Source organism: Vicia villosa, linkage group LG1 (genome assembly GCF_029867415.1).
Source record: "Vicia villosa cultivar HV-30 ecotype Madison, WI linkage group LG1, Vvil1.0, whole genome shotgun sequence".
Classification (NCBI taxonomy): Eukaryota; Viridiplantae; Streptophyta; class Magnoliopsida; order Fabales; family Fabaceae; genus Vicia; species Vicia villosa.
In genome coordinates, this window is record NC_081180.1 from 54,415,374 (window position 1) to 54,442,151 (window position 26,778).

Below are 26,778 nucleotides of genomic sequence, written 5' to 3' on the forward strand. Positions count from 1 at the left end.
ACCCGTGCTTCACAGTATACCAGAAAATATCTATTATTAATTAAAATATTTTTATTATACAAAAATTTACAAGATATTTTTCTAAAGAATACATAACAAATATTATTTATATACGAAAAAAATCTATTATTAATTTAAATATTTTTACATACAAAAAATGGTATTTATGATCTAAAAATTTTGATTCAAATTTTAATTTTAAATTAAAATAAATATATTATATAAATAAAAACACGTACCAAATCAAAACCCGTGCGTATCTTACTAGTTTTAGTTAAAGGTATCAGCTTATTTTATTGACAATCCATTGATTATATTTAATCTGAATTCATATCTTAAAAGGTATATTAAATTTTATTGAAATCCATAAATATAAAGTTGACTTTAAATAATGAAGACATTTCTAAAGTTGACTTTAATCAGAGCCACATATTTGTTTATTACAGAAAACAACCATAACAATTGACATGAACCCTTGTTTTGAGGTATACAAAAAGTTTGTACGGAGATACCCTCTTACTGCAAATGAAAACATAAGTGTTGTTGCTATTATGTTTCTCAACGAAATGCAAGTGGCTCCATTCCTTGGTAAAATACAACAAATATTACAGAGTTGGTTGGAGGGATGCACACTCTAGTGTGTAACTGACCTCTTCTAGGAAGAGAACCCGAGTTCAATTCTTAAGAGCCATCTCGGCTGGAAGATGCAAAATCCAACAAATTAGTTCTACCGTACGGGGGATTAATTTAATGGCCAGTCCAAAAGGTTATATAGCCTGAGAGATGTCTTGATGGACATAACTTAATTCCCAATATTTTCAATGCAATGTGATTGACTTGTAAAGTTGATCCAAGTCAGACTATTTGGATCTCTGTTGTCGAGTATATTCCCAGAGAGCAATAGCGCCACTGACGTGAACGTTGAGAGATCTCACAACTCCAAATTGGGGAATTTCGACGCAAGCATCCAAAATATGGATTATATCCACCGGTATACCTTCTTTCTCTCGGCCGAGAACCAGGACCTGAGTAAACAACCAAAGAATATTCTTAAAAAACTTAAAAGTTGTGCCAAAAATCTGTGGCATCAAACAGGAACAAAATATAAGCAATATCAGAGACCGGGACACAGCATCTAACTAATAAAATATAAAGGGGAAACCCTAATGCCTGTTTGGGAGTTGGTTTTTGAACGGTTTTGGTGGGAAAGGCATCGGAGGGTTGCGTCTATATCTTGAAATGTGTTTGATATTTTTAAAATAGTTTAAAAAACAATATACAATGTTAGCACATAAAATCATATTGTTTTTTAAACTTTTTAAAAATCTGATACACAATTCAAAATATAGACGCCAACCCTCCAAAACCTTCCCCTCCAAAAATCGACACTCAAACAGACCCTAAGTGACAAAAAGCAACCACAAATAATTTTAGGCAAAATACTCTTTTTGGTCCCTTATGTTAACCTCGGGGTTCATTTTGGTCCCTTAACTTCAAAAAGTGTCACATTGGTCCCTTAACTCTTCAAAAGGTGTCAATTTAGTCCTTTTTGTCACATTAGCGACGGAAAAACTCAAAAATCGGTCGCTATTTTCGTCGCTAATATGATAAAAAGGACTAAAATGACACCTTTTGAAGAGTTAAGGGACCAATATGACACTTTTTGAAATTAAGGGACCAAAATGAACCCCGAGGTTAACATAAGGGACCAAAAAGAGTATTTTGCCATAATTTTACTTTTTTTAAGAGATGAAAAAATGTATAATAGTTCACTAGTATCTGATAAATATTTCAGTCTTCCAAGTATCCAATATGAGGAGTACTATCAACACCAGTCATTTAATTACCAGTAACATCATATTGTTCATTGGCCATTCAATACTAAAATAATTCCATCAGTTACGTTCTGTAGGAACCAATTTCTTTTGATATTAAGACATACTTGCATAACTTATCCCAATATGTTTTCCACTTCCATCATTCAATATTAAGATAATAGATAAATATACTAGAGGAAAATACCCTGTCCCCCTCTCTAAATATTACTTCATTTCCACAATCTTACAACAAAATATTGAGACTGGAAGGTTGGAATTTGATGCACAGCTTACCATTTTTTTCGGAAAGACATACTGATCAAGAGGTATACTGTTTGCAGTTTGTTCCAAACCCAAGATGGAAAATCCTTCTCTCTTTTTTTTCTGTAAATATGTCTTTATGCTATCTACTGGGACTTCTATGATAGGCACCCACTTTTCAGCTGTCACGCTGTAAACAATAATCAAGTGAATGATTGATACTTATAATTCAATGCATTAAAACCATTTCCAAAACATATATCAAGAAAGATTCCCCTAACATAAAGGGCTCCTCATTTATTTTTTATTTGCTTCCAGGAAAATCATCACACATGAAGTCAATTCAAGAAGATGAAATTTGTTATTTTAAATTAATAAACAAAGAGAAGCTTAATGTTATTAAAAACTAATAAGCAAAAAATGAAAGTTTTGGTACTACTTGTGTCACTCTTTCAATGTCCAGCCGAATGGAAGAACCGGCTAGGTATCAGAGAGGGCATATCCAAGCAGTGTCCTAAATAAATGGATAGTTAGTGTACACACCTTAAAGATGTGATATACACTTACACTTTTGATGTATTTATAACTTTTTATTGACTACAATCTAATTTTAAAAAGCCAGTGGAAACAAGTAGATAGTTTTTCTATTAAAAACAGTCACCAACCCAGAATCTGGCAACTTTTTTAGGATTCTACTGGCACACAAGTTTATATTCATGTGGATGTTGATGGGCATATGAACTGGACATTCGGATGGAGTTAAGGATGTTGTATGAGGTCGACTGTTGTTCCCTCAGGGGCTGTTTGGGAGTTGGTTTTTGGAAGGGAAGGGTTAGGAGGATTGCGTCTATATCTTAAGATGTGTTTAATATTTTAAAAAAAATTTAAAAACAATATACTACATTAGCATATAAAATCATATTGTTTTTTAAAGTTTTTAAAAATATCAAATACATTTTAAGATATACACACAACCCTCCAAAATCTTCCCCTCCAAAAACTAAGTCCCAAACAGCCCCTCAGAGTTAGAGGTGGTTTCATTTGCCTTTAGCAGTTCAAAATCCGTGAAATATTAAGCAGTCAGTTTAAAGATACATGAGTCTGTCCCATCATAAAAAGTCCATGTTCTCTTAAAATTTGAACATATAGAATAATTAATATAAAGGGGTAAAAAATAAAAAATTTACAGTACTATCATGAAAACCTGATTAGTTGGAACTGTTTGTCATTTATGATGTTTGTATCAGCAATGGTCAGCCCTGATGCTTTAAACACCTGCATTAAAAATTGGAATGAAGTTTGTTAGGAAACATAAAAGGAAAAAAAATAAAACAACAATATAGATAATATTGGGAAACGGAGCAGCATGAGTAAATTACCTCACATGTACGTGCCAAGCCAGCAAGATTGGGTATGCGGTCTAGAAGTGATGCTACAAGGATGAAACTCTGTCGAGTTGCCTTCTGTTGATCTAGAGATGATCTTCTTGACTGTAATAATCGGTCCAGAAGGAGATCATCCTTTTCTATCTCTGTCACATTGATATTGAAAAATTAAATTATGGTAGGCATAAAATTATGAAACTCAACGCAGAATGCAGACATCACTTACAACACACCATGGACATTGTTAAGACTCTCACATTTGATGAGATAAGGCTTATACACTGATAAGTGGGGGCGGTTTTTACCTAACACAACCTAAAATTTTAAGATGGTATCATAGCCTGGTTCAAAATTCATTGATTGCATGCTATCAGGTCACCGCTATCGGATGATGCTCTAGGGAGTGAGTGTGTTAAGAGTCCCACATTGGATGACATAAGGCTTAATATAAAAACATAATATAGTATGAGTTTGATTCGGGCTACCCACTATTTATATCCCCTCCCAACACTATATTATTTATATCCACCCGCTATTTATAGAAGTAGAATTACGGTTATCACAGATGGTCTCAGTTACAACAGAATATTAAATTTTAACTAATTGCAGAAAAAAATTAAAACATACCAGCCATTTTACGGTAAGCTTCATCATTGCTATAATGATGACCTGCATTATCATCCCCCACGCCATGTTCGGTAAAAGTAATCTTTTTCTGGAAATCTGAGGACATATCCTTAAATAAGGTTGCTTCACTTCCATTGGATAATTTTTCCATGCAATTATCTCCACTGAATTTTAGAGTCTCATTCCTGATAGTTACCACGTCCTTTGCCATTGAACTTCGTAAGTCTTGTCTAGCATCCTGCAATGATTGGGGAGAAAAACTCACAGGATAAAACAAAAATTATAGCATATATTATTTAAATAGGGAAGTTTGACAAAGCACTTACATTTAAGAATTTGAGAACATGGTCCATGAGACACGTTGGAACACACTCAAAATCGTTTTCCTTAGCACAACAAACAAAAAGATAATTAACAAAAGTATCATCTATAAAAGCATAAATATCTTACAAGTTTATATATGAACATGTTTATATATATGTCAGAACTGGATAAATTGTATACAAGTGCTAATCACAAAAGGCACATTTAGAAAAATCGTCAAACCTTAAGCTTATTTTCTAAAATGATATTAGAGAGTAACCTAGAACTGTTTTTGCTAATCAACAACTTACTTGTAAGTTAGGAATAGTTGACATTCAATCACTAACTTGAGGAAGTAAGATGTAATTCCGTAAATAGCACTATTTGCAGTGTAGCAATACTTTAGCACTATTTAGAATATTCCTTTTGTAGAATTGTTTATTAGGATTTATGTACATTGCCTACATAATTGTATTAGAGCTTGCACTTAGGTGATCTATAGAAATAATATTCATTATTCTCCATTTTTTTCTCTTTCAAGTGATGAAACCATGGTGCAATCTTGGCTTAGCTAACAAATTGAAAATCTAACAAATTCTAATGACAAAACAACCAAATAACAAAGCAATATGAGGATTCGTGTGGTGACTTTTGCACACATGCAGATAGAGAGCGAGAGAGTGGGTGAGAGAGATATAAAAGGGAAGCATGTGACATTGGATTGCAAAATATAGGTCGCCTTGTTTTGCAATTTACATTTCTTTTCCCCAAAGGTTAACTATAGTAATTTTTGAATGCCAGGTTTAATGTTAACTTTAGTATAGTTATCCAACAATACAGTGCACACAAATCCTCACCTCAACTCGATTGATGAATATTCCAGCAGGTGAGGAAGAGCAATTTGGATTATAAGCATCAAGGTATCCTTCCATTGACACACGTAAGCTGAAAAAGAAGATAACATAAATTAATGAGTACAGTTCATTAGACAATTATAAATCAGCTATTGCAGCCCAAATTACAAAATGTTAAAACAATAGGGTTTATGTAGAGGAGAAAAATATGATAACTGATTGATTTCATGGCATAAATAAAACAAAGCACCAACACTTATTTGTACCGATAATTAGGAAGTATCTTACTAATTGAAAGCCCAATCCAAATAAAAAACAAAAATGATATTTTGACAACAAAATTCGACAACAGTTTCGATGGTTAATGAATACGACAAAATCTTGCAACTCATTCACCCATTCATTGAACATAATTAACCACGTTTTTCAGGTGTTCAAATATACATGATTTCCATTAGTCGCGAGGAGTGTTAGAAACACTTTTTTCAGCATTTTCTCTTACATTCATATGGGTCCCACTACTTAATGTGGGTCCCATTTCCAATGTATGGGAACCAAATGGATTTCACCCAATTAGAGTGAATATTAGAGTGTTAAAAAGACTGATCATACCACTCCTCGCCATTAAAATTGTATTCAAATATACACAATTGATTCAGATGTTCAAATATACATGACCCAGGCATACCACTCATATTTTCAATTTTCTGACAAGGTGGAAAATTCAGTTTAGAGCAGCAACATAATAGTTTTTTTAAGCAAAGAAGTTAAAGTGAAGCAAGAGATGAAGGGACGGACATCCTAACTAAGTTGACAACCTTACAACCAGATCCAAACCATTCAACTTTAATCAAATATTATTATAACAAAAGAAAAAAAGAAAATGCTTGGGAGGACTAGGTCAAAACTCATAGGCCAAAACCCAAAGTAACAACAACATAATAGATGAAGAGCATACCAAACAGGGACAAAAATTCGTAGTCTTTTACACATGCCTTAACTAGAAATCTACGTAAATCAACCACGACAAAGATTTATGGATAAACATAGATATATAACAAGGAAAAATAATAATAATACCGTGCACAATCAGAATTCCTTGCAAGGTATGTTTTCAAATCTACAAAGCACCTCTTTTCTAAAGGTATCTCAGAAGATCCATAATTCAACATTGGAAACAATTTGTGCAGAATTTGATATATGAGTAACTGCAAAAATAGCCAATCATATAAAGATGTATCCATTTGAGTGTGAATTAAATATATACACATTAAGAAAACAACAATATTAACGCCATAAATGATAACCTGGGTAAAACCACGTAAGCTGTGATGATGTGAAGTTAGCAATGGAACTAGAGGAGGAAACAAATCATCTAAATGCCTAGATTGAACATCTTTAGATGAATTGAGAATGACATTAGCTGCAATGAAAACATATGAAGATAGTGCCTGCATTTCGAACCTCACAAATTAGAAGAAATATTTTTAATCATACCGCAATATATTTGATCCTACTTTATAATTAAAAAAGTGGAAGTAGTAAAATAGCCATATCACAAATATAGTACTGAAAATATGACGATAAACATAAAAAGAAAATTTTATGTCAGACCTAGAGTACATGCAACTGCCATCCTGAGGCATAACTTATACTTTCAGTACCTAATAGAAACATTGACAGCTAGAAAGTAGTTATGGTGATTCAAATCTAATCGGCGATTATGGGAGTGAGTGTGTTTTTGAAAATATTGGAGTCAAAGAAACTAGTTTGATTCTTTATTATTGAGCTTGTCAATGTAAAATGTACTTTCTTTTTCTTTTTACCTATGGGCACCCTAGATACCCAAAACATCTGTCTGATTTCTACAAGTCAATCTTTAAGTTTCACAAGCTACTACCACACCGGGTTCAGTCTCCCTTCAGCTCAAGTCTCGAGATTCTATATTCTCCAAACATCATTCCATTACTCATTCTCAATATTCCTTTAGGTAGATGCACAAAGGAAAAAGCATGGCAAACATTGAAATGTCAAAAGAATATGTTAAGCCCCTGCCGCTACATCACTTATCATAGACCACATATTATGTCACATAACAGCTCTGTCCAGCTCAGAAACAGCAAACCTCGTGTTTCTATAACATTTAGTTTAGACTAAGTTATTCGAAGATTTAGTGAATGTTTAGTGTCTCCAACCTAAATATTTAGTGAATGTTTTGTGGAAAGCCCTAGAGAAGAAAGAGGTTAGCATTGCATATATTCAAACTATCCAAGATATGTATGAAGGGATATTGACTCGTGTGCGGACACAAGATGGATAGACAGACGATTTCCCCATCACAATTATACCACAATGAAATTTAGAAGGAAGCATGTTGAGTGATGTTATAGAGCTTATGCATCAATTGGTAACCAATTGCCTGTAGTTACAATCTAAATTTACACTCTGGTGAATAGCAATTTAGAATAACAAAAGCACAGTAAAGCCAAAGTTTTCATGCCCTAGAAAACAATATTTACCTGTTGTTTCATGTCATAATCCCGCAATATAGGGACCAATTGTTCTTTAACCTGTGAATTTGACATTATGTAAGTGGGATAGAAAAATAATTTCAACAAAGAAATGTCACAAATTACAAACTCGTATAATAGGTTTGACAATAAATTTTGCAAGTAATGAATATACTCAAGAAACTATTCTGACCAACATTCTCTAACAACTGTAGGTGATATTAATTTGAACCTACAAGGAATCTCAAAGATAAGTTATTACTCTCTCCTGAATGAATTATAAGCAAAACTTGATTGAACTACGCATATTAAGAGAGGTAGTTGATCACATTTAATCTATGCAATCTTAATAAAAACTTAAGTCTGTTGCCTGAAATTTATCCTCCATGATTAATAAATTTAGTTAATGAAAATATAAAAAGTTAAATTAAATGAGTAGTAAGAGATGCTATTATTAAAATAGGAAAGTAGTTAAGATTTGTTTATATTTCATTCCAAAAACATGAGAAGTTTATTTCATTTTGGAGGGAGTTAAGTTTATTTCAACCAAAATGAGATGAACATGTACCGAACCAGACTTCATTTAAATATTAGTCCCAAAAAACAAAGGGCCATTAGTAGAAGATTTTTTATGCTAAAAATGAAAAGCTATTTTGATTAGCTTTTGAAAAAAATTATTTATAATAGAAGGGAGAAATACTAAAATTCTTTTTATTCAAAAAAAAAATTACACAAAAAGCATAAGACTTAAATGCACTTTTGTTCTTATTTTAATCATTCTATTTTTAAAACCAATCTTTTGATCCCTATACTTTATATGTTACGGATTTTTCATGGTCCTCAATTTTTGATGATGTGGCTATATTATTAATGATGTGGCAGTGTTGTGGCAGGGTTGACTAATATAGAAATGAGTCACTGTCATTAATCCCACCCATGTCACTATATAATAACGGTAATGATCGCGCAGAGCAGAATGATTATTGTGATTCAAAACATTTCAATGAGAAGCAATGGTTTTTGGTATATTTGATTTTATCTTTCTCCAATTGGGCTAAAATCCAAATTGTCCGAGTTTCTAAATTTAGTGAGATCTGAGATAGGTTTCTAAATTTTTGGGTTTTCTTAGTTTGTTGGGGTTCAATTTCTTTGTTTTCTTTAGTAAATCAATTTGAGAAAATGAACATAGGTTTATATACAAGGTGAATGTTATTCAGCATCGATTACTGCAGCTTATTAGGGAGCAAAAAATCAACACCAACTGGAAACAATGTCATCAGTACCATTAGAGCATTTCTGAAACTGTTTTGAAAAGAGGAAAGAACCATGAACCAAAATAAGAAACCAAATAGAAACCATGAACGAAAAATAAGATCCAATAGAAACCATGAACAAAAATAAGATCCAAACGAAAAGAAAACAAGACCCAATAGAAACATCAACAAGATCAGGATCATTTTCGTCATCCTTCTCCTTATTACCTACGCAATTTTTTCTCAATTTCCAACCCAATTTTATTTAAAAAATTGCAGGGAGGGATAGAAAGAAAATAAGATTTAGGCAATTAGTACTATAGAAGAGATGAGATTGAAGAGATGCAAAAAAAGATTTGAGCAATGAAAACAGAATGAAATTTGAGATTTGATGATGTTGAGTGTTGATGATGTTGAGTTTTGATCTTGATGATGATGCATGGTGTAGATGATCAAGAATTAATTAACTTAAATTAAGTTTTTAACTTAAAACAAAATAAAGAATTTATATATTAAAGGAGGAGGGTGTTCATAATTTGGAAACAGTTAACTTAATTTTCTTTATAAAAAAATAAGGCATACTTTATATATTTAATTAAAATGTTGTTATAGATTAATTTATTCCAAATCAGAATTGTCATCTCAACGCCACATCATAAATGAGATAGACACATCACCAAAAATGAAGGATAAGTGATCTTAACTATTGTCTTGCTTATTGGAAAAGTGATTTTAACTAAGCCCTGATATGGTTTTGAACCCCTCTCTTTAGAAGGGTTTCTCACTATCACTACTGGGGACATACAGGGAGATTAGTGATCTTTGCTTATATTGTTTTTTGGGTTTCCTTAAGGAGGATATTTTGTCCTCTAGTTTTGTGCCTGATTTCTATTCCTCAATCAAAACAATAAAAAAAAATTTAGTTGCAAAAGCATAATATAAATATAAAGAGAAAAATAACAAGGAAAAAGAGGAAGAAGAAAGTCTTACAAGTGATGGAAATTTCAAGTATATGTTGATTGCAAACGTCTCCAAGTATTGTCGAACGGCGGGTAAATTATTTCTCTGCAGGAATACAAAAAAGATTTAATCATTTCCAACTTCATGTCAAAGAAGAATCAACACAGGTTACGATTTTCATTTATTTTCTATTAATCTTTTTTGGCGTCAGGATCTATACGATTATCATTCCTTTTTTGGATCTAACGTGATTTCTATTTAACATATGACGATGCAAATATAATCAATCATGGAATGTAAGTATACATCACAAACAAACACATAGAAAGAAAAGAGAAGCGAAACCTAGCAACTATCTTAAGATTCCATGGAAAGACGTGAAAACTTAAGCGTGTGTGTAATCTGATAAAATAATATAATGAAATTTCAATAGAGAAAAACGTTCATAAGTTCAAACATAATATATGCATCCAACACAATCAAATCCACAGCATAATGAAAATATGAAAGTAAACACCACTGTCATACGGAGGGAAATTAACTTACATTAAGTGATATATACAAGTAACTTAAAACTTTCCCAACTATATCTTCCTCAACAAATGGTGACAAGATACATATTATTTGCCAAACCCGTATTTTGCGCCGATGAATCTGTAATGCCAATATTACATAGAGCTAAGTGAGTTGTAATAGATAAAGATAAGTGCACAAATTGCAGTAGCAATAAGAAATATCTGGTATCATGCCATATTTAAAACATTGAAATCAGCAAATATTTAGAGATTCTCTTGGAGATAAGACTAATTGATAAACCATTGAAATCAGCCAATATTTAGAGATTCTCTTGGAGATATGCCGTCAAGAGTCGTGTTGCTCAGTTCAATGCCCAATCGAGTGGCCCTAGCTTACATTTGAGCATTGAAGTGTTAATACAATTTCTCCCAAATCCTCCAAGAACGAAAGTATCCAATAGCTTGTGTGCAAATACTCTTGGTTAAGAAGGACTGAGGCCAAGAAAGGAGTAAGTACTATTGTTCCTTCTATGTCCCATATGTATCATTCATTCATCAAATTCATTTTGTCAGTCAAAAATGTGGCAAAATGAATTGATTCACCATAAAGTTACAAAGATGATTGACGTTGATGACGGGATTCATTTACTTATGTCCTCATCTAATTTTTCTGCAATCGAATGAGAAAATGGCACAGGTGCTAATGCCAATGAGGTGGATATAGGTGGTGTACAAACTTGTGGAACCTTTGGTAGGTTGGAGGTGGGGGCTTGTGGAGTCTTTTCCGTAGCAATTTCATAATTGTGAACTAACTAGTACATCAGAAAACTGGGACCGAGATTAAGTTTTTTGACACCGTCTTATCATGCTAAAAGAAAGTAGAGAACAAAGAATGCTTACAGAACTATATTTTTTGTATAACTCCTTAGCAAGATCTTTATCATTGACCTACATCAATAGATATTATAATCAACATAAGCATTCTAAAATAACCATCTGAACTTGTCATAGATGAACATCATGCACCCAAAAAATATAAACAAAACCGAATATGGCATTACCAAAGAAGATAAGGCCTAAAAAGAATTTACAAAGAATGGCACCCCTCACCTTGCAAACTTGTTTTGTAAGGATGAGTTAGACCCAACATTAAATACATAATACAGTATTGGGGCCTATCCATTCGGGCCCCACACTAAATTATCCACACACCAAGCCCAATAGTGTTGGGCGTGAGGGGGTTGTTGGAAAAACTCAATCTCACATTAAAAAAGAGACAAGGCCTAAAAAGAATTATAAAGAGTGACAGCCTTCACCTTAAGTCAGTTTTCTAAGGATGAGTTAGAGGCCCAATATATAAAAACCAGACACATACTTACAATAGTGGGGCTAGCTTTCATTTTACTTCGCTTACATTGATAGTATTCAAAACCAGAGGACAATCAAAAACATCTTTTAACCTATTAATAATTTCAAATAACCCCAAACAATTCTTCCAAGGTCTGAAGCCAGATAGTAACATAACAAGAAGAGCAAAGCAGGCATACACAATACCAGAAGAACATAATCACTAGGCAGGCCTAGTACAGACCATACAGTAAATATTTCTGAATTTAAACTAATGAACAAAAAATTATTATAAATTTTAGCATAAAAATGTATTCCTTATCATCAAATAATAGTAATATATGATAGTAATCAACTACCGCGGAGTCAAGAAGCTCTAGCAGAAATGATCTGCCAGAATCTAATGCCGCAATACAATCTAGGTCTTCATTTGGTGATCCAACCATACAGGCCAAGTCTGCCAACTTGTAAAACAGAACAGCAACCGATACACGTGCGTACAACTCTGTATTAATAAATGCCTGTTAAGAAAAATGTCCAGTTATTACAAAGTCAAAAGCTTCTAGAATTGTTTCTAATAAATAAAAAGTTATCACATTAGCAATTAATGACAATAAGCATACCATGGTGTTATGATAAAATGCTATCATTGTTTAGGAAATTTGGGTAGACAAACAGAAAATTGAAGTAGTCAAATCTTTTGTTAAATCTGATTTTTTTTTTCTCTTATAAGGGCTATAGAGGTGTCTATACAAGAAACAAAGTAAACACAATCTCATAATATTGGGAGAAAATCAAATCAGTACCAGTCTATTTAAGGATGTGAGGATCCTATCAAATAATCAATAACATAATCAAATAATAAATACAAAATATATATTTACATTTTACAGTTATCACTTTTAAATGTTGAGTTGCTTACTTCTGTCAGCTCAGGATCAGGGCTACTGGCTAATAAAGAGACCTCCAGCCTTGCATCATTATTGTCAGCTAGCTCACCTTCAAAATCCTCATCAAATGCAACTGAAAGAGACAGCGTCATATTCACATGATAATTTGATAGTAATAAAACAGCAGATAGCTAAGTAAATTGCAAAACGATATAGCAAATAAACATGTTAGGTACCTGAACCGTAGAGAGAGAGCAGTTTAAGCTCTTTCAAATAAAACTTTATAATCCTAGGATTTAAGAGCCACAACCCTGTTAAGTGCAATGCTGCAAGTCGAATTGTCCGAGGACTCTTTGTGCCTTCCTCAAGAAGGTTTTCGATAAACTGAGTGTCATAGATTAAAAGAAAAAGTCACTATTTGCAAGAATTAGAAGAGAAAACACACAAGAATAGAAAACTTGTGTAAAGAACACATACCCATTTCAATGGCCCTGGTGCATTGTCTCTTTGATGCATGCTCTCATCATTAAATAATAAAGGATGCAAAACAGATGACAAAAGAGCAGCAATCGAAGCAACTCTTCGCTTGTTGCAATTTATATGTAATATCCAAGATGAATGCACCAAATTCCAAATAACCTGGTCAATTATTGCAATTTAAATGTCATTAGGTTAGCAAATACTGGTGGTGGGGTGAGAAGAGGATGTTAATGCAAAATTAAATAGAAGGAAGTTCCGCCATTTTGATTAGAAATTATCACAAAATAGAATTAAACAATTTCATGCATGCTACAAAAAAAAAATTAAATAACACTAAGTTAGAAGAAATGTGATGGACGGTACAATTTCTCAGATCACAAGACTACTTTAACCAACTATAATTATAGGATCAAAGTGGCAAATTATCAATATCAACTAGGATCAAATTCAGTTAAACAGGATGTAATTAATCTTTTTTTCCATTTGATTACAAAAATATTCTAACTATGGATTGTTAACTTTATTTTTCTACTCCATTCCGTTACATCCCATTCAATTCCATTCCACCAAATATCCAACATATCCCAAATGCCTCCATGGTTGTGTGTCTAGTATTATTATACACGGTAATATTTTAGTGCTATCTCGGTGTTATGTTTTTCCAGAAATATGCAGCAACATGCATGCACAATTGATTTTGACAAATGCAGTGAAACCATCATTCTTGAAAGATCGCCAAAAGGCCTTTGAAATTTCAGGAGCCAAACAACTGCATCGAAAAATAAACAAACCTAGTAACAGACTAGCTTATCAAGGTATCGGGGGTTATCCACACAGAATGAGAAGCTTTATATCTGGGCACAGAGCTGATATTTAAAATCATACCTCCAAGTTTATATAATGGAAATATGTATTCTTAAAATTCATTCTATTAAAGGCAACACAGTGAACTGAATATATGAAATATAAACTACATAGTAGGCTATGAAGCACACCTGTGCATCTATCACATGACTACAGGAAACAACCGCACTTGGCGTCACTTTGGCAACTAGCTCAAATAACATTCTAAGTGATCTCAGCATGGATAAAACAGAACTTTCTCCAGCATTTTCAAGGCTGAAAAACACATATTTCGGTAAGCTAAGCCTCGTAAATAAGACAAACAAGGAGGGAGAAGACATAACCAAAACATGTAAAGAATATCATTTGACAATATTGACAAAGTTTGATAGTCTCAACCATAAATAAGCCAAAATGTGGCAACATAAATTACATAAATCACATGTGATCAAGCATGCATAATTGCATATGGATTATCCTGTTTCTAACCTCTCAACAAGATCACCAAAAATGCATCTCAGGGTGTCATCTGAGAAGAAAGCATGGTTTCCCTCCAAAAGAAACCCATTTTTGAGGGCATGAGAAGGAATTGACAGCAAAGATTCTAGGCACGCCCACTGAATCAGTAAAAAGAAACCAGTTAAAATCTTTCAATTAACCAATTAACATCCTGTATTTAGTGTAACTATACATTTAATAATTTGTTCACAGCTAAAGTTTTATCACCAATAATTGGAAGGAAGATTCGCCACAACACAGGCACAATCGAGTTAGACAAACAAATGAGGAAATGAATATGCAAATCTGAGACTGAGTTTATCACAATCCAAATATCATATGGCAAAAAATAATAATTGCCCCAGGATAAAGAGAAAGATCACCACCTTAATATCCAGCAAAACAGCCCTTCGAGTTCTTGCCAAAATTCCGGCTCCTAGGAGTTCATTAATATTTTGAACGAAAGATACACACATATGATCTAACTGAGGCCTGCCTTCTATATCTGAAAACAATTGCTCATTTTCCTCAATGAGATTAAAAGATTGAATACAGTATGTGGAAGCTAGAACTTTGAGAACTGGGACTAAGGATTCATATGCTGCAAGACAAACTTCTGCCTGTGTCTGCGTTAAACATACACAGCAACAGCAAAAAGTATATCATCACAAACTTCAAGCGTGAGAAAAACACAATTTTATAGCAGATAATGCAATATGCAAGGTACCTCTGAGAAAGAATGTGGAGATCTAGCTGTCCTCCAAAAGAATTGCCACATGAAAGTAAAAGCAGAGCTAAGCAAAGCATCTTTTTTAATTTGTTTGCACCACAACAATATTAATGACATGGTCTTCACTGACATCATCTGCTTGGTTAAACACGGGAATATCAGACAAGTTGTAAAGAGGGAAATAAAAAGTATGGCTTAATCAAAGCAAATTTAAAATAAAAATAAAAAGAGAGAGAGAGAGAGAACACGAATGAACTCCCGTTCCTGATTATTTATAATATCAACTTGTAGAAACATTCAAGTTTTAAGCTAAGATAAACCAGCCCTTTGAAAAGAAATAGAAATAGAACAGGATGAAACTGTGAGTTTTGATAATGATATTGGCAGTACATGGATACAACAATGTAACATCCTTTCAGGCATCAATAATGGTACTGCGACAGAAATCGCGGCTTGTAGTGTGCATTTCTGCGACGACAATTAAACCATTGGAAAACTCAACATACCCTTAACATTTACATTACTCCATAACCCCATCCTATCCAATTGCTCTCCCATTATCAACAACTTTATGGACATGATCTGGTATTTTCTGGCAAGCACCGAGCAAGTTCCAACAACTCAATCAAGCACTTCGTTTTCTTTTTCTTCTCACTCTCCAGCAGGTTGCAATTCTTCTCTCCTTGTCATCTTCGTTTTCCATTGTTTTGTTTCTTTGGGGTATGTTTATTACTTTTTGTTCAATATTCTTTTCTCTACCCTGAGATCTGTTCTTTTTATTTCTTTGTCATTTCCTTGTTCTGTTTTTCGTGTTGTCAGTATTTCAAAGACCCAAACACATAGACTCTTTATTTGTTATTGTTAAGAAATGTGGTTAGGCCTAACTCAACCCTACAAAACCGATTAGTAGGGTGAGGATTGCCCCCATTCATAAGCATATGTTCAGGCCATAGTTTATTACTTTTTGTTCAATATTCTTTTCTCTACCCTGAGATCAGTTCTTTTTATTTCTTTGTCATTTGTTGTGTTTTTCGTGTTGTCAGTATTTCAAAGACCCAAACACATAGTCTTTATTTGTTATTGTTAAGAAATGTGGTTAGGCCTAACTCAACCCTACAAAACCGGTTAGTAGGGTGAGGATTGCCCCCATTTATAAGCACATGTTCAGGCCATATATTGTCCGATGTGGGACTCTTAACACACTCCCTCACGTCCAGGACTAGGCAACTGGAGCGTGGAAATAAATGGTGGGTGGCCCGATAGCGGAAACCATAATAGGCGGCCCACCGGATCTTAAACGAGACTCTCGATACCATGTTAAGAAATGTGGTTTGGCCTAACTCAACCCTGCAAAACCGGCTTATAGGGTGAGGATTGCCCCACTTATAAGCACATGTTCAGGCCATATATTGTCCGATGTGGGACTCTTAACACACCCCCTCACGCCAAAGACTATGAAATATTTACACTGTTGTTCGGCATGAGCTGTTGCATCTTTTGCGTAAGGCATGAGGGTTGCGTAACTTGCTTTCAAGGCATCAAACTTACTCAGATAAGCTTGCACATCCATATTTTCCAACGTCGGTGTGTTGAGTTTGTGGATGACACTGTATAGAGAGTGAACGTCGTTGGAAAAGACTTTCTTGACCTTTTCTCATACCTCATAACAAGTGGAGAAGGCTTGGTACTGCGCTTGGAGGTTAGGTGCATGGAAAACCACAACACGGTACACAGAGAGGCATCTGTTTTCTTCCATTTAGCGAGTTTATCGGCAGCAACGGCAGACAATTTTGTGGTTAGGTGCTCTTCATATCCCTGACCGTGAAACCACATATCAACAGCACGAGCCCATATGTTATAGTTTGCTGATCCTGTTAGTTTTCACATGGGATCAGCGGAACTTTAGTAAACGAGTCTCCCATAGCTTCAAGTTAACAAAAACAGGATTGTTTGAACTGGAGGGCAGATTTTCGCAAGTCGGAAGAAGAAACAGAGACCGGATCTTTGATCAGGGGACAAAACTGAGCAAGACAAAAAACGTGAACAGTACCAAGATAATCGCCGGAAAAAAAAAAAAGGCAAACCTGAGTGATGACACGGTTTGCAGAAGAAAATTTCTCACCGGAAGACAGTAGGTCAACCGGGTTAAACGAGACTCTGATACCATGTCAAGAAATGTGGTTGGGCCTAACTCACCCTACAAAACCGGCTAGTAGGGTGAGTATAAATACATGTTCAGGCCATATATTGTCCGATGTGAAACTCTTAACAGTTATCCTCCGTACTGGTTACTAGTTATGAGCTTATGATTCTCCCTTTCACCATACACAGAAACAGAACTAAAAAAACTGTATTTTTAACTGAAGATTCCTATTAACAAAAACTTTGATTAAAATTTTAATTTTTTTACATAACTGTTGTTTGTATATACTTGTAAGTTGTAAGAGTATATCTACAACCCGCCATTTTAGATTCAAAATTCTACACAGGGCCGGCCCAACCTATTTAGAGGCCTAAATCAAATTTTTAAAGTGAGGCCTTTAAAATATTAATTTTGTGGTTGCTAAGAGTTGAGCTCAAGACCAAAAAAAAAAGAGGTCTATATTTTATCAACTCAACTACAATAATATATGTAACTCAAGTATCAATATATAATTTTATAACTAAATGAAAAAAATTTGAGGCCTTTTTTAAGCCCAAACTTTTGAGGCCTAAAGCCCTAGCTTGAGTAGCTTGACTCTTGAGCCGGCCCTGATTCTACAGAACAGTGCACCCACAAAGAATAATGTTCGCAACTAACTATAATAAAAGAGCAGAAAGCACCTACCGCCTGCAATACAGCAGTGGTGGCAGAAATTGGCAACCTCCGCTGACTAGGACCTCCAAGTTTTCCTCTCACTGCACCAGGCAGTGCAGTGTCATCTGCAACAGCACCAGACCAGAAAACGGAACAAGACTGGGTTGCAAACTGAACCAGATCGTCCTGCATTTCAATAATCATTAAAGGATCACAGATGGATAAAAGGAATTCCACACCATAATAAGAAGAATCATAAGAAATAATACCAACAAATATAGAAATATATCAACAAGCTTCTTAGAAATGTCATTTATGAAACTCCAATCATCAACTACACCAGGAAAGCCACTCTCTATATTTTTTGTTCTGGCTTTGTTGTCATATTCAATCACTCTTTCCGTTGTTCTGCGAAGCTCCAGAACAAAACTTGAGGCAAGAATCAAGAATTTGACTCTAATGTAAACTGCATCATGGTTTTGTTTGAAGATATTAGAGCCAGTCTTTTGAATGAACTGCAAAAATAATAGGCATCCATTTATACTGTTAGTATACAAACCGGATAATGATAGAGGGATGGCAATGCAGTGAGCAGTTTATCAATAGCAAGACAGAGTGATCCTAATACTGCATAGTATAACTAATATAGAGCCCACGCCATTAATAATAATCCCAATTTTCGGAGGGAGTTAGTTGCATCATATAGAAAATACAAAGGGAGAAGGCAAAAGCAAACCATTAAAATAGGTTCCAGAGGATGCTCCTCCGTTATTGCAAGGAAAAGCACTCTTGCCCATCTATTTGCTTCAAACTCCCATGCACTAAAGTCGCCGTCGTCGTAATTAAGAGAAATATCAATGGAAAGATGATTACTAATAAAGCTATGTGGGAAGTCATAAAGACTCTTGCAGAGCTTCATATCATTCATACAGCAATTGGCACAGCAATCCTTGTAACCACAACCAGAGAACCATCGTTGCACAGCCGACCTTAATTTGCCTGTGGGGAAGAGATGGAAAGTGGTCACATTCTACAAACAGAAAATTACATCACCCAGAATTCAAAGGCTAATTCATTGACCAACAAAAGGCAGGATATACCAGCATCACGCAGAACAGCAGCATATGTGATGGAAAATATACAGTAAACTTTTTATCATATATCCCCAACAAATACTGTAAAAAGTAATGCTCCCAAGTCCAAACTCAAAAATTTTGACACTAACATCAGGAAGGAACAACAGCAGAATAATTTAGAAAATATCCAACCAGGGAAATTAGTTCAATTGTGGCCAGATAATCGATCTGAATTTCACATTTGCATTGTGCCTGATTCTTTTAATTCCATCAAACCCTGTTGAATTTTTCCATTAAACTATAAAACAGTAAAACCTAATATGATACTCCCTCCGTTCCTTTTTAAGTGTCGTTTTAGAAGAATTTTTTTGTCAATTATACCCTTCTTTTCTCAATAACTCCACCTCACATTTTTCAATTAGTTATTTGAAAAAGAGAGTGTATGAATGAATTTATTTGGAAAGAGAAAAATAAATAAGGGTATGATAAGAAAAGTAACTCTAACAATCCACTAACTTGGTTGAAGAGTTTTTTTGCTAAAATGACACTTAAAAAGGAACGGAAGGAGTATATCTGAACATATCAGTATGAATGCTAGATAGCTGAATCATGAGAGTCCGTTCATTAGTTAGCCCCGAGAGATGGGGACATGGACCACATGTGGTGGTTTAGTTAAGTGCAGATGGTGCGTACATTTAACATCATTTATGAAGCATGTATACAACTGCTTTTTCATTGGGCTAATGCTTTATCTTGGTGATGTCACCCATTGTCCACATTAGGGAAGATAACATCAAGCACGAACACTTGTGTCAAAGTTACAACAGATGAGAAAGGGTAATTTGTTTTGGAGATCATGAGTGAATTTGAGAAGATATTTTGTGGGTAAGTAGGGTATTGTTAGGACAGAAGAGAAGGGGAAAAAAGTCAGAGACAGTTAGAGTGGTCAGCTGGTTAGATGGAGGGAATTAGTAATATAATAAATAGGATGATGCAATGTAGAGAGGGATCCTTAAGATTTGTAAGCATTTGAGTGAACAGAGCAGTGATCTCTCATTCTCAATATTCAATAAAAACAAGTCTTCTATTCTTCTTTCTATCGAATTCTATTTCTGTTCTTTGGGATTGTAACAGTAAATTAGTATAGAAAATGGATAGTAATTGATAGTTCACTTTTCCAGCTTCATTGGACCAGTAGATATGAACAACATGAAGATTTTGTATGTTTACTTTCTTTCCACTCGCACGCAATTAAAGGGAAAATAGAGTATTTAGCATTATATTTTCTTTCCACTGTCAAAAATAGAGTAGTGACACAGGTTTGTGACTTAGAAAGCACTAGATATTAGAAATTCCACATACCACCATAATCCGTAAATTCATGTGGCAATGCTGAAATGAAGAGCAAAAGAGTTTCAAGAGGAATATCAAATGCGCACACCACAGAAGCAGCAGCCTCAAGAATCCTGCCACAAACTGAAAAACATAATCTAGGTGTAAGATGACTCTATGGCTCATAAATTATGAATATGAAAATGAATACTAAGAATCATATTATCCAACTACACTGCTATAAACCTTGAAGTCGGTAACTGGGATTGAAATGTTGTTTGCTGCTCTCAATCACATATCTAAAGATATCCAGTAATTCTTTTTTACCAATTTGACTTTCCATTCCAGTAACAAATTCCACTGGGAGATTTCCTGTGAATGATTCTGTCCTGGCATGAATAAGTATTCCAATACCAGCAGAAGCTGAAGCAATGCATTCAGCTAGACCCATAAGTCCAGCCCGTCCAAAAGATTGATGTTTTGTGGTGGATGCTAAATTGCATAAAAATGCAAAGAGCTTCCTGTAAATAACTTTTAGACAATAAGAAATGTAAAGCCAAAGTATTTCATTACACATTTACATTTAAGAGAAAAATAAAGGAAAAAGATAAATAGCATTACCACCAAACTATAGGTAAACAAGCATGTTATATTTTTAAAGAATAAAAGTGTTTGTGTGTGTGTTTGTCTGTCTCCCATATACTGTGCATTTCATTCAAGCCAAATGCACTGGAACTATGCAACTGCACTTTTACTCCCAAAACCTTAAAAGAAAATATTGTTCCACAAAATTAAGCAGGTAGTATGTCATTCACCATTAGCAAAGAAACGAAACCAAATACCTTCTATAATCTCACAGATATTTAGAGATGGGTATGGTCCTAAAAACTAATAAACTAAAACTACTCTAGTACCGTATTATGGAGTTTGGACAAAGTTGTCTAAGTTGTTCAGAGACTGCATGACATTTACCTACCAATTTGAAAGTCTCTTTACTTATTGGCATGAAGATTTCGGGTGTAAAAAGGATAAGCTAATGAACTACTCCCTCCGTTTTTTATTATAAGTCGTTTTGGAAAAAAAAATTGTATTTTAATATAAGTCGCTTTACAATTCCAATGAATAATTAATGTTATTTTTCCTATTATATCCTTAAATATTAATTATTCTCTCTCCTTTCAATTATATAAATTTATCTTCCACATGTCATTAATGAAGGATAATTTTGTAAAAACCTTCATAATTTCTCATTTTTATACAACAATTATTATTTTTCTTAATCTGTGTGAAAAGTCTAAAACGACTTATAATAAAAAACGGAGGGAGTACTATTTTTTATGAACACACTGTATAGCTGTCTATTTACTAAAAAGTCCTGACTATACCTTGGTGCTAGAAAACTAACGTACTGCCGGAAAAACTGCGCTGCACCTTTAATCACGGTTGATGTGTAAACTCCTTTAACACCTAAAATATCAATTAAATCATGGCAGTATTCAGAAGAATGTAATATTTGTACAGTAGCATAAGGAGACAGACACATTTTATCAATGCCAGGGAAAGCAATGTCAGATTTGAAGAAATTAATCATTTGGGTGACATTAAACCATTAAATAGCAAAAAAAAATTAATAAAAAATGCTAAAACCCCACATCGTTTTGAAATAAAGACAGAGTAATGTTTGGATAAGGCTCACTCCTTGAGCTAGCTTTTAGAATTGAGTTTGACCAAGCTCAGATTCTAAGATTGAATAGATTCTATCCTAGATTTGTTATTGGATCACCCATATTTTTCCACACTCTAGATGTCTAATTTTGAATAGGAGAGGAGTGTGTTGAGAACTTGAGATCATACATTGACTAGAGATATGGCCAAAGTAAGGCTTGTGCAATCCCCATCCCTAGATCTAGCTTTTGGAGCTAAGTTGGGTCTAGTCAAAATTCTAAAAGGGGAAAAACTTAACATCAAATTCAAATATGAACAAGAAGAAATTCATTTGAAAGGAGCCAAAGGAGTGAAGCACATACCAAATTCTTTATGGTGAATTGGATCATTCAACCCTTGCATAAATGGACCGAGAACAAAGGTTTCAGGCACTGACTTTACGTAGTTCACATGATCCTCCAAATTGATGTCAAGGAAAGACTGCATGATCAGGCACCTTACTGCATTTATTTTGGAAACACCATAAAACGAAAAAATGATGAAAGGACTAATTTAATATGTGACAAACTCCGTAATTTGGATAATGGTATTCATATTTTGATTTAAAAGTTTTACTAGTAAAAAGACAGGTTGGCCCTCACTTGTCCATAATGATGACGATACTAACCTTGAGGATTGTCATGTTGGAGGCCCCGTTCCCATAAAATGGATAACCAGTCAAAAGGCTGGCCACATACTTCAAATTGATCTTGATGAAATTTACTGATATTTGTTGCAACATTGAGATATGATTCAGAGAACTGAAGCATCAAGGAGACCTGTATGAAAGAATTACTTAACACATTAGATGCAATTGTAATGGGACAGCATAAAATACAGAACCAAAATACAGAATGCATGAACTAGGAATTATTTATTTGAGTGAAACTCTAAACGGCTCAGAGAGAACAAAGTGTTGACAACTTTGTATTCCAAAATACACTAAACTGTCTGCAATTTAAATGGGTTTCTTGATTAAGTGAGCTATATCAGGAATTGTTAAAAGGACAAAAACAATGTTTATGAGCTAGAAAAACACATAATATTTATATCAATATCAAAAAATAAACTTAACTCATCATATAATGACCTCTTTCTCTATGTAGATAAAGAAATTTTCTTCTGAAGTGCGGGACTAAAATGACAGTGTACTAGGGAAAGATGTAGTAAATTTCCTACCTTTGTTCTCCTCACTCATTTCCTACTTCCCAATTTTATTCCTAAATACCAAGCATACCTCCATCTTCATCAATCCAAAACCCAACATTTACAGTCGGGTTTTGAAAATTGTTAAAATATTAATAAGAAAAAACTCAGAAAATTATCATTGTATCTTAAAATATCCTAAATGATCTCTTAGGAGAAATTTCCATGATTTGTTTCGTCATTCAATTGGGATTGGAATTTTGTATTAGTATAAATAAAAGTTAGTGCATTTGTATTTGTTAGCACTTCATTACAAAGAAACGCATACACAAATATATAATAAATATACACATACACACCAAATTTTTTCTCTTTTGCATGATTACACGGGCCATTCGTTATAGATTTAAAAAATAATAATCTTTATATTTCCAAAAATGATTTTATGAAAAAATATTTAAAATAGTAGAAGTTATTTCGAACTCATTTTTTATAAATTTAAAGACTAATTTTGACATCCACTAACATAAATACACGTTATTGAAGATTAAAACATAGTCAAAATCACATAAATTTTTGAAGATATATTTCAAAAATTATTTTTACAAAAATTTATTCAAAATAGTTTCAAAATTAAATGATTTTTTGAAATTTTACTATCCAAAAATAGTCATAGCAAAAGGATGAAATGCCTAAAGTAACATTTTACGAAAAAACAATTTAAACTAATTTTTTATTTCAATCTTTTTTTTTAATTCTTTATAAAAAAATTTAACAAAAATATGTAATACTGTAAAAATAACTTTTTAAAATAAACCGAAACAAACGGGTCTCATACCTGATGATTCCAAGCTGCTTCAACTAAATGAGTACCATACTCCTCTAGCATCTCGTATAGAAGCACAAAGGCACCCCAATATTGCTGGCTGTTATAAATAAGCTCATCTAACGTTGAAAGCTTCCCAACACCAAGTGACTTCGCTTCTTTGAGAGCCCATAGCTCCTTCCTTGTCACCCCACAAGGTACAGAACACTTTCCATCGGTGTCGCTTTTTGAAATGCTAGGGAGGGAATTGGATCCTTCTTGTATATTTAGAGCCATCTTCAATATATGTAAGCTTTGCTTCCTCACTAAACTCTCCCTGTCAACCTGAACACATTTATTTGGGTTCTTAGTAAGCAGAGCATCAACAACTTAAGCAATCAAACAGAAAAATACTAAACAGAGCACAAGTACCAGCCCCGTCTTTATCTCATCCCAAAACTCTTTATCTGCTCTTATGTCAAACTCTTCAGTTTTAATGACTGTATCACTATCAGAAATTTCATATTCATCTGCCAGCCAGGAAAAAGAGAAATACAAAGAGAGTGTGTTGTATCCCTCTCTTCTCTCTAGAGGTCCCATTGAAAATAATGTTTTGCAGCAGCTCCATATTTTCATGAAGAAATGTGCCCTGAAAAACCAGTAATATACAAGACAAATTCATACAAATAAAGAATGTATATTAAAGCATATAAATATTAATTAATCCATTTGGTTATACCGAGATAAACCATATTTATGCTCACGAATTGTGATTTCAAAAGAGCGAATGACATGGAATGTTTTGAGAATGATAGGAAGAAGAAAGCCAATTGCGCAAGATCTATGTTCTGGACTATGTAAAAGCATCCGTTCACTCATACTACATAATTCCAAAATCAAAACTTTAACAAATGTATCAGCAATACACCCTTCTTTTTCAGCTGACTTGGAGACTGTATTTTTATGCAGAAACTGAAGGACAAGTTCCAGAATTACAGACAAAACATTGCATGATGTTGTCAATTTGTAACAATTTGATGAAGATGTAAACCGTCCAGCGTCAACTACATCATGTGAATCATGGTGAGACGATTCTCTACTCCATTTATAGAAACTTGAAGCATCGTTATGAAGCATCCCCAGTGAAAGACCGACTGATCTTATAAAAACTGGCACCAAAGTTTCTTCAAGAACTTCCAAGGTGCCGGTTTTAATCACAACATCCATGAGTGATTCTGTGATCTACCATATCAGATTACAAATTAGTTAGATGATCAAAAAGAAAGTTCACAACAACTTCCTAGCTATTTAATTTGACATTATATTATACCTGATTAAGCAAGTCATGCTGAGATGGTGGCAACACCTTAGATAAAGGAAGAAAACACCTCCAAACAAAAAGTCGTATCGCGTCAGAATCAGCCCCTACAAATAAAAAAATTACATGAAAGGATTCCCAGTTTAAAAAAATAAAAAAGACGAAGTGTAACTTAACTGCTGCTCTAAAAGCTCCATTTCAGCATAGCATTATAGTTTCAATTGATAAATGCATTTCCAACCAGAACAAAAACTACACATAAATGAGAAGCAACTCACCTGTTTTCTTCATGAGGTGACAAAATGCGGCCACTAATGACACCAAACGGTGTCGTTTATCAGAATCCAAAGTACCATCCTCCTTGATAATGTCCTATTACATCCAACAGACATAAATAAAGAAATCGTAAATAGTAGATAAACAATATTACAAATTCTAGAAACCTAATATTCAAGCAGCAAATAGCAACAATATCAGGTCTGGAGCATAGTTTTTATGAAGTAGTTAGGAAAAAGTGAAGATAGGAACTGAATTGAATTGAAGATGCCTACCTTTAGAAAACGAGGAAAATCATGGAGAAGTGAAGCGAATAGTGAGGGCGGAGACAAACCGGTGGAAACCAGAATACAGTCTAGCACCGCCGGGACTGCTGAAGGAGGCACTTGATCGAAGCTTTTGGATAACGAAGCAACGACGGAAACCATTGAAGCAGCTTCTGCTTCAGCTTCGGACATTGTATTCACTCTCCTTCTCTGAAAGTGGTATTCAGTTGAAAGCTTGATAAGTTAAAGAGGTCGATAAGTTAAACCCTAATTTTCGGTTGATAAACCCTGTTTCAAGCACACAGCACGTGTCTGGATCCGTTTTCAATTCTTCGCGCCTTCGTATCCTTAATATATTAAGGCAAAATACTAAGTCACTCTTTAGGCGCCTAAATCTTGCATCCTTTCCGCCTAAACCTCTACTCATTTATTATTTTACCTCCCTTTTAAAACACATAACTTAACCTCCCTTTTTAAGTGCCTAAAAATTTGCATTCCATCTAACACTCAATCTCATTTTAACCAAATCAAAATATCTCTCTCTTTTTTTTTTTTACAACACACTTAGAATAAATTTGGTCAAAAAAATAATATAAATAAATAATAATAATAATAATAATAATACTAATAATAATAATAATAATAATTATTATTATTATTATTATTATTATTATTATTATTATTAACCTGCTTCCAAGAGTCTCTTTTTACTAGCCGACGTGATGAATATATGCATCAACGTATTAAAAAATGGAAATAAGTGGAATATATGTTTTGATGATTAT

The 26,778-nt window shown here is 33.8% G+C and overlaps 1 protein-coding gene across 1 annotated transcript; it reads right to left on the bottom strand.

The window, feature by feature from the left end:
• Window positions 1-309: 309 nt before the first annotated feature.
• LOC131638230 (uncharacterized) lies at window positions 310-26,357 on the bottom strand. Its single transcript, XM_058908779.1, has 35 exons — window positions 26,003-26,357; window positions 25,730-25,823; window positions 25,464-25,558; window positions 24,873-25,375; window positions 24,566-24,782; window positions 24,167-24,478; window positions 22,811-22,961; window positions 22,506-22,643; window positions 21,864-21,945; window positions 20,725-20,999; window positions 20,509-20,622; window positions 18,807-19,069; window positions 18,340-18,585; window positions 18,101-18,256; window positions 15,271-15,408; window positions 14,930-15,169; window positions 14,535-14,662; window positions 14,198-14,321; window positions 13,200-13,361; window positions 12,959-13,106; window positions 12,755-12,855; window positions 12,192-12,353; window positions 11,386-11,433; window positions 10,517-10,624; window positions 10,001-10,075; window positions 7,767-7,817; window positions 6,555-6,698; window positions 6,328-6,455; window positions 5,251-5,338; window positions 4,417-4,476; window positions 4,091-4,328; window positions 3,458-3,609; window positions 3,283-3,353; window positions 2,112-2,268; window positions 310-1,025 (listed from the first exon to the last, which is right to left on the bottom strand). The coding sequence occupies exons 1-35, from the start codon at window positions 26,183-26,185 to the stop codon at window positions 861-863; spliced, it is 5,517 nt and encodes a 1,838-aa protein (XP_058764762.1). The 5' UTR covers window positions 26,186-26,357; the 3' UTR covers window positions 310-860.
• Between the last annotated feature and the right edge of the window lie 421 nt (window positions 26,358-26,778).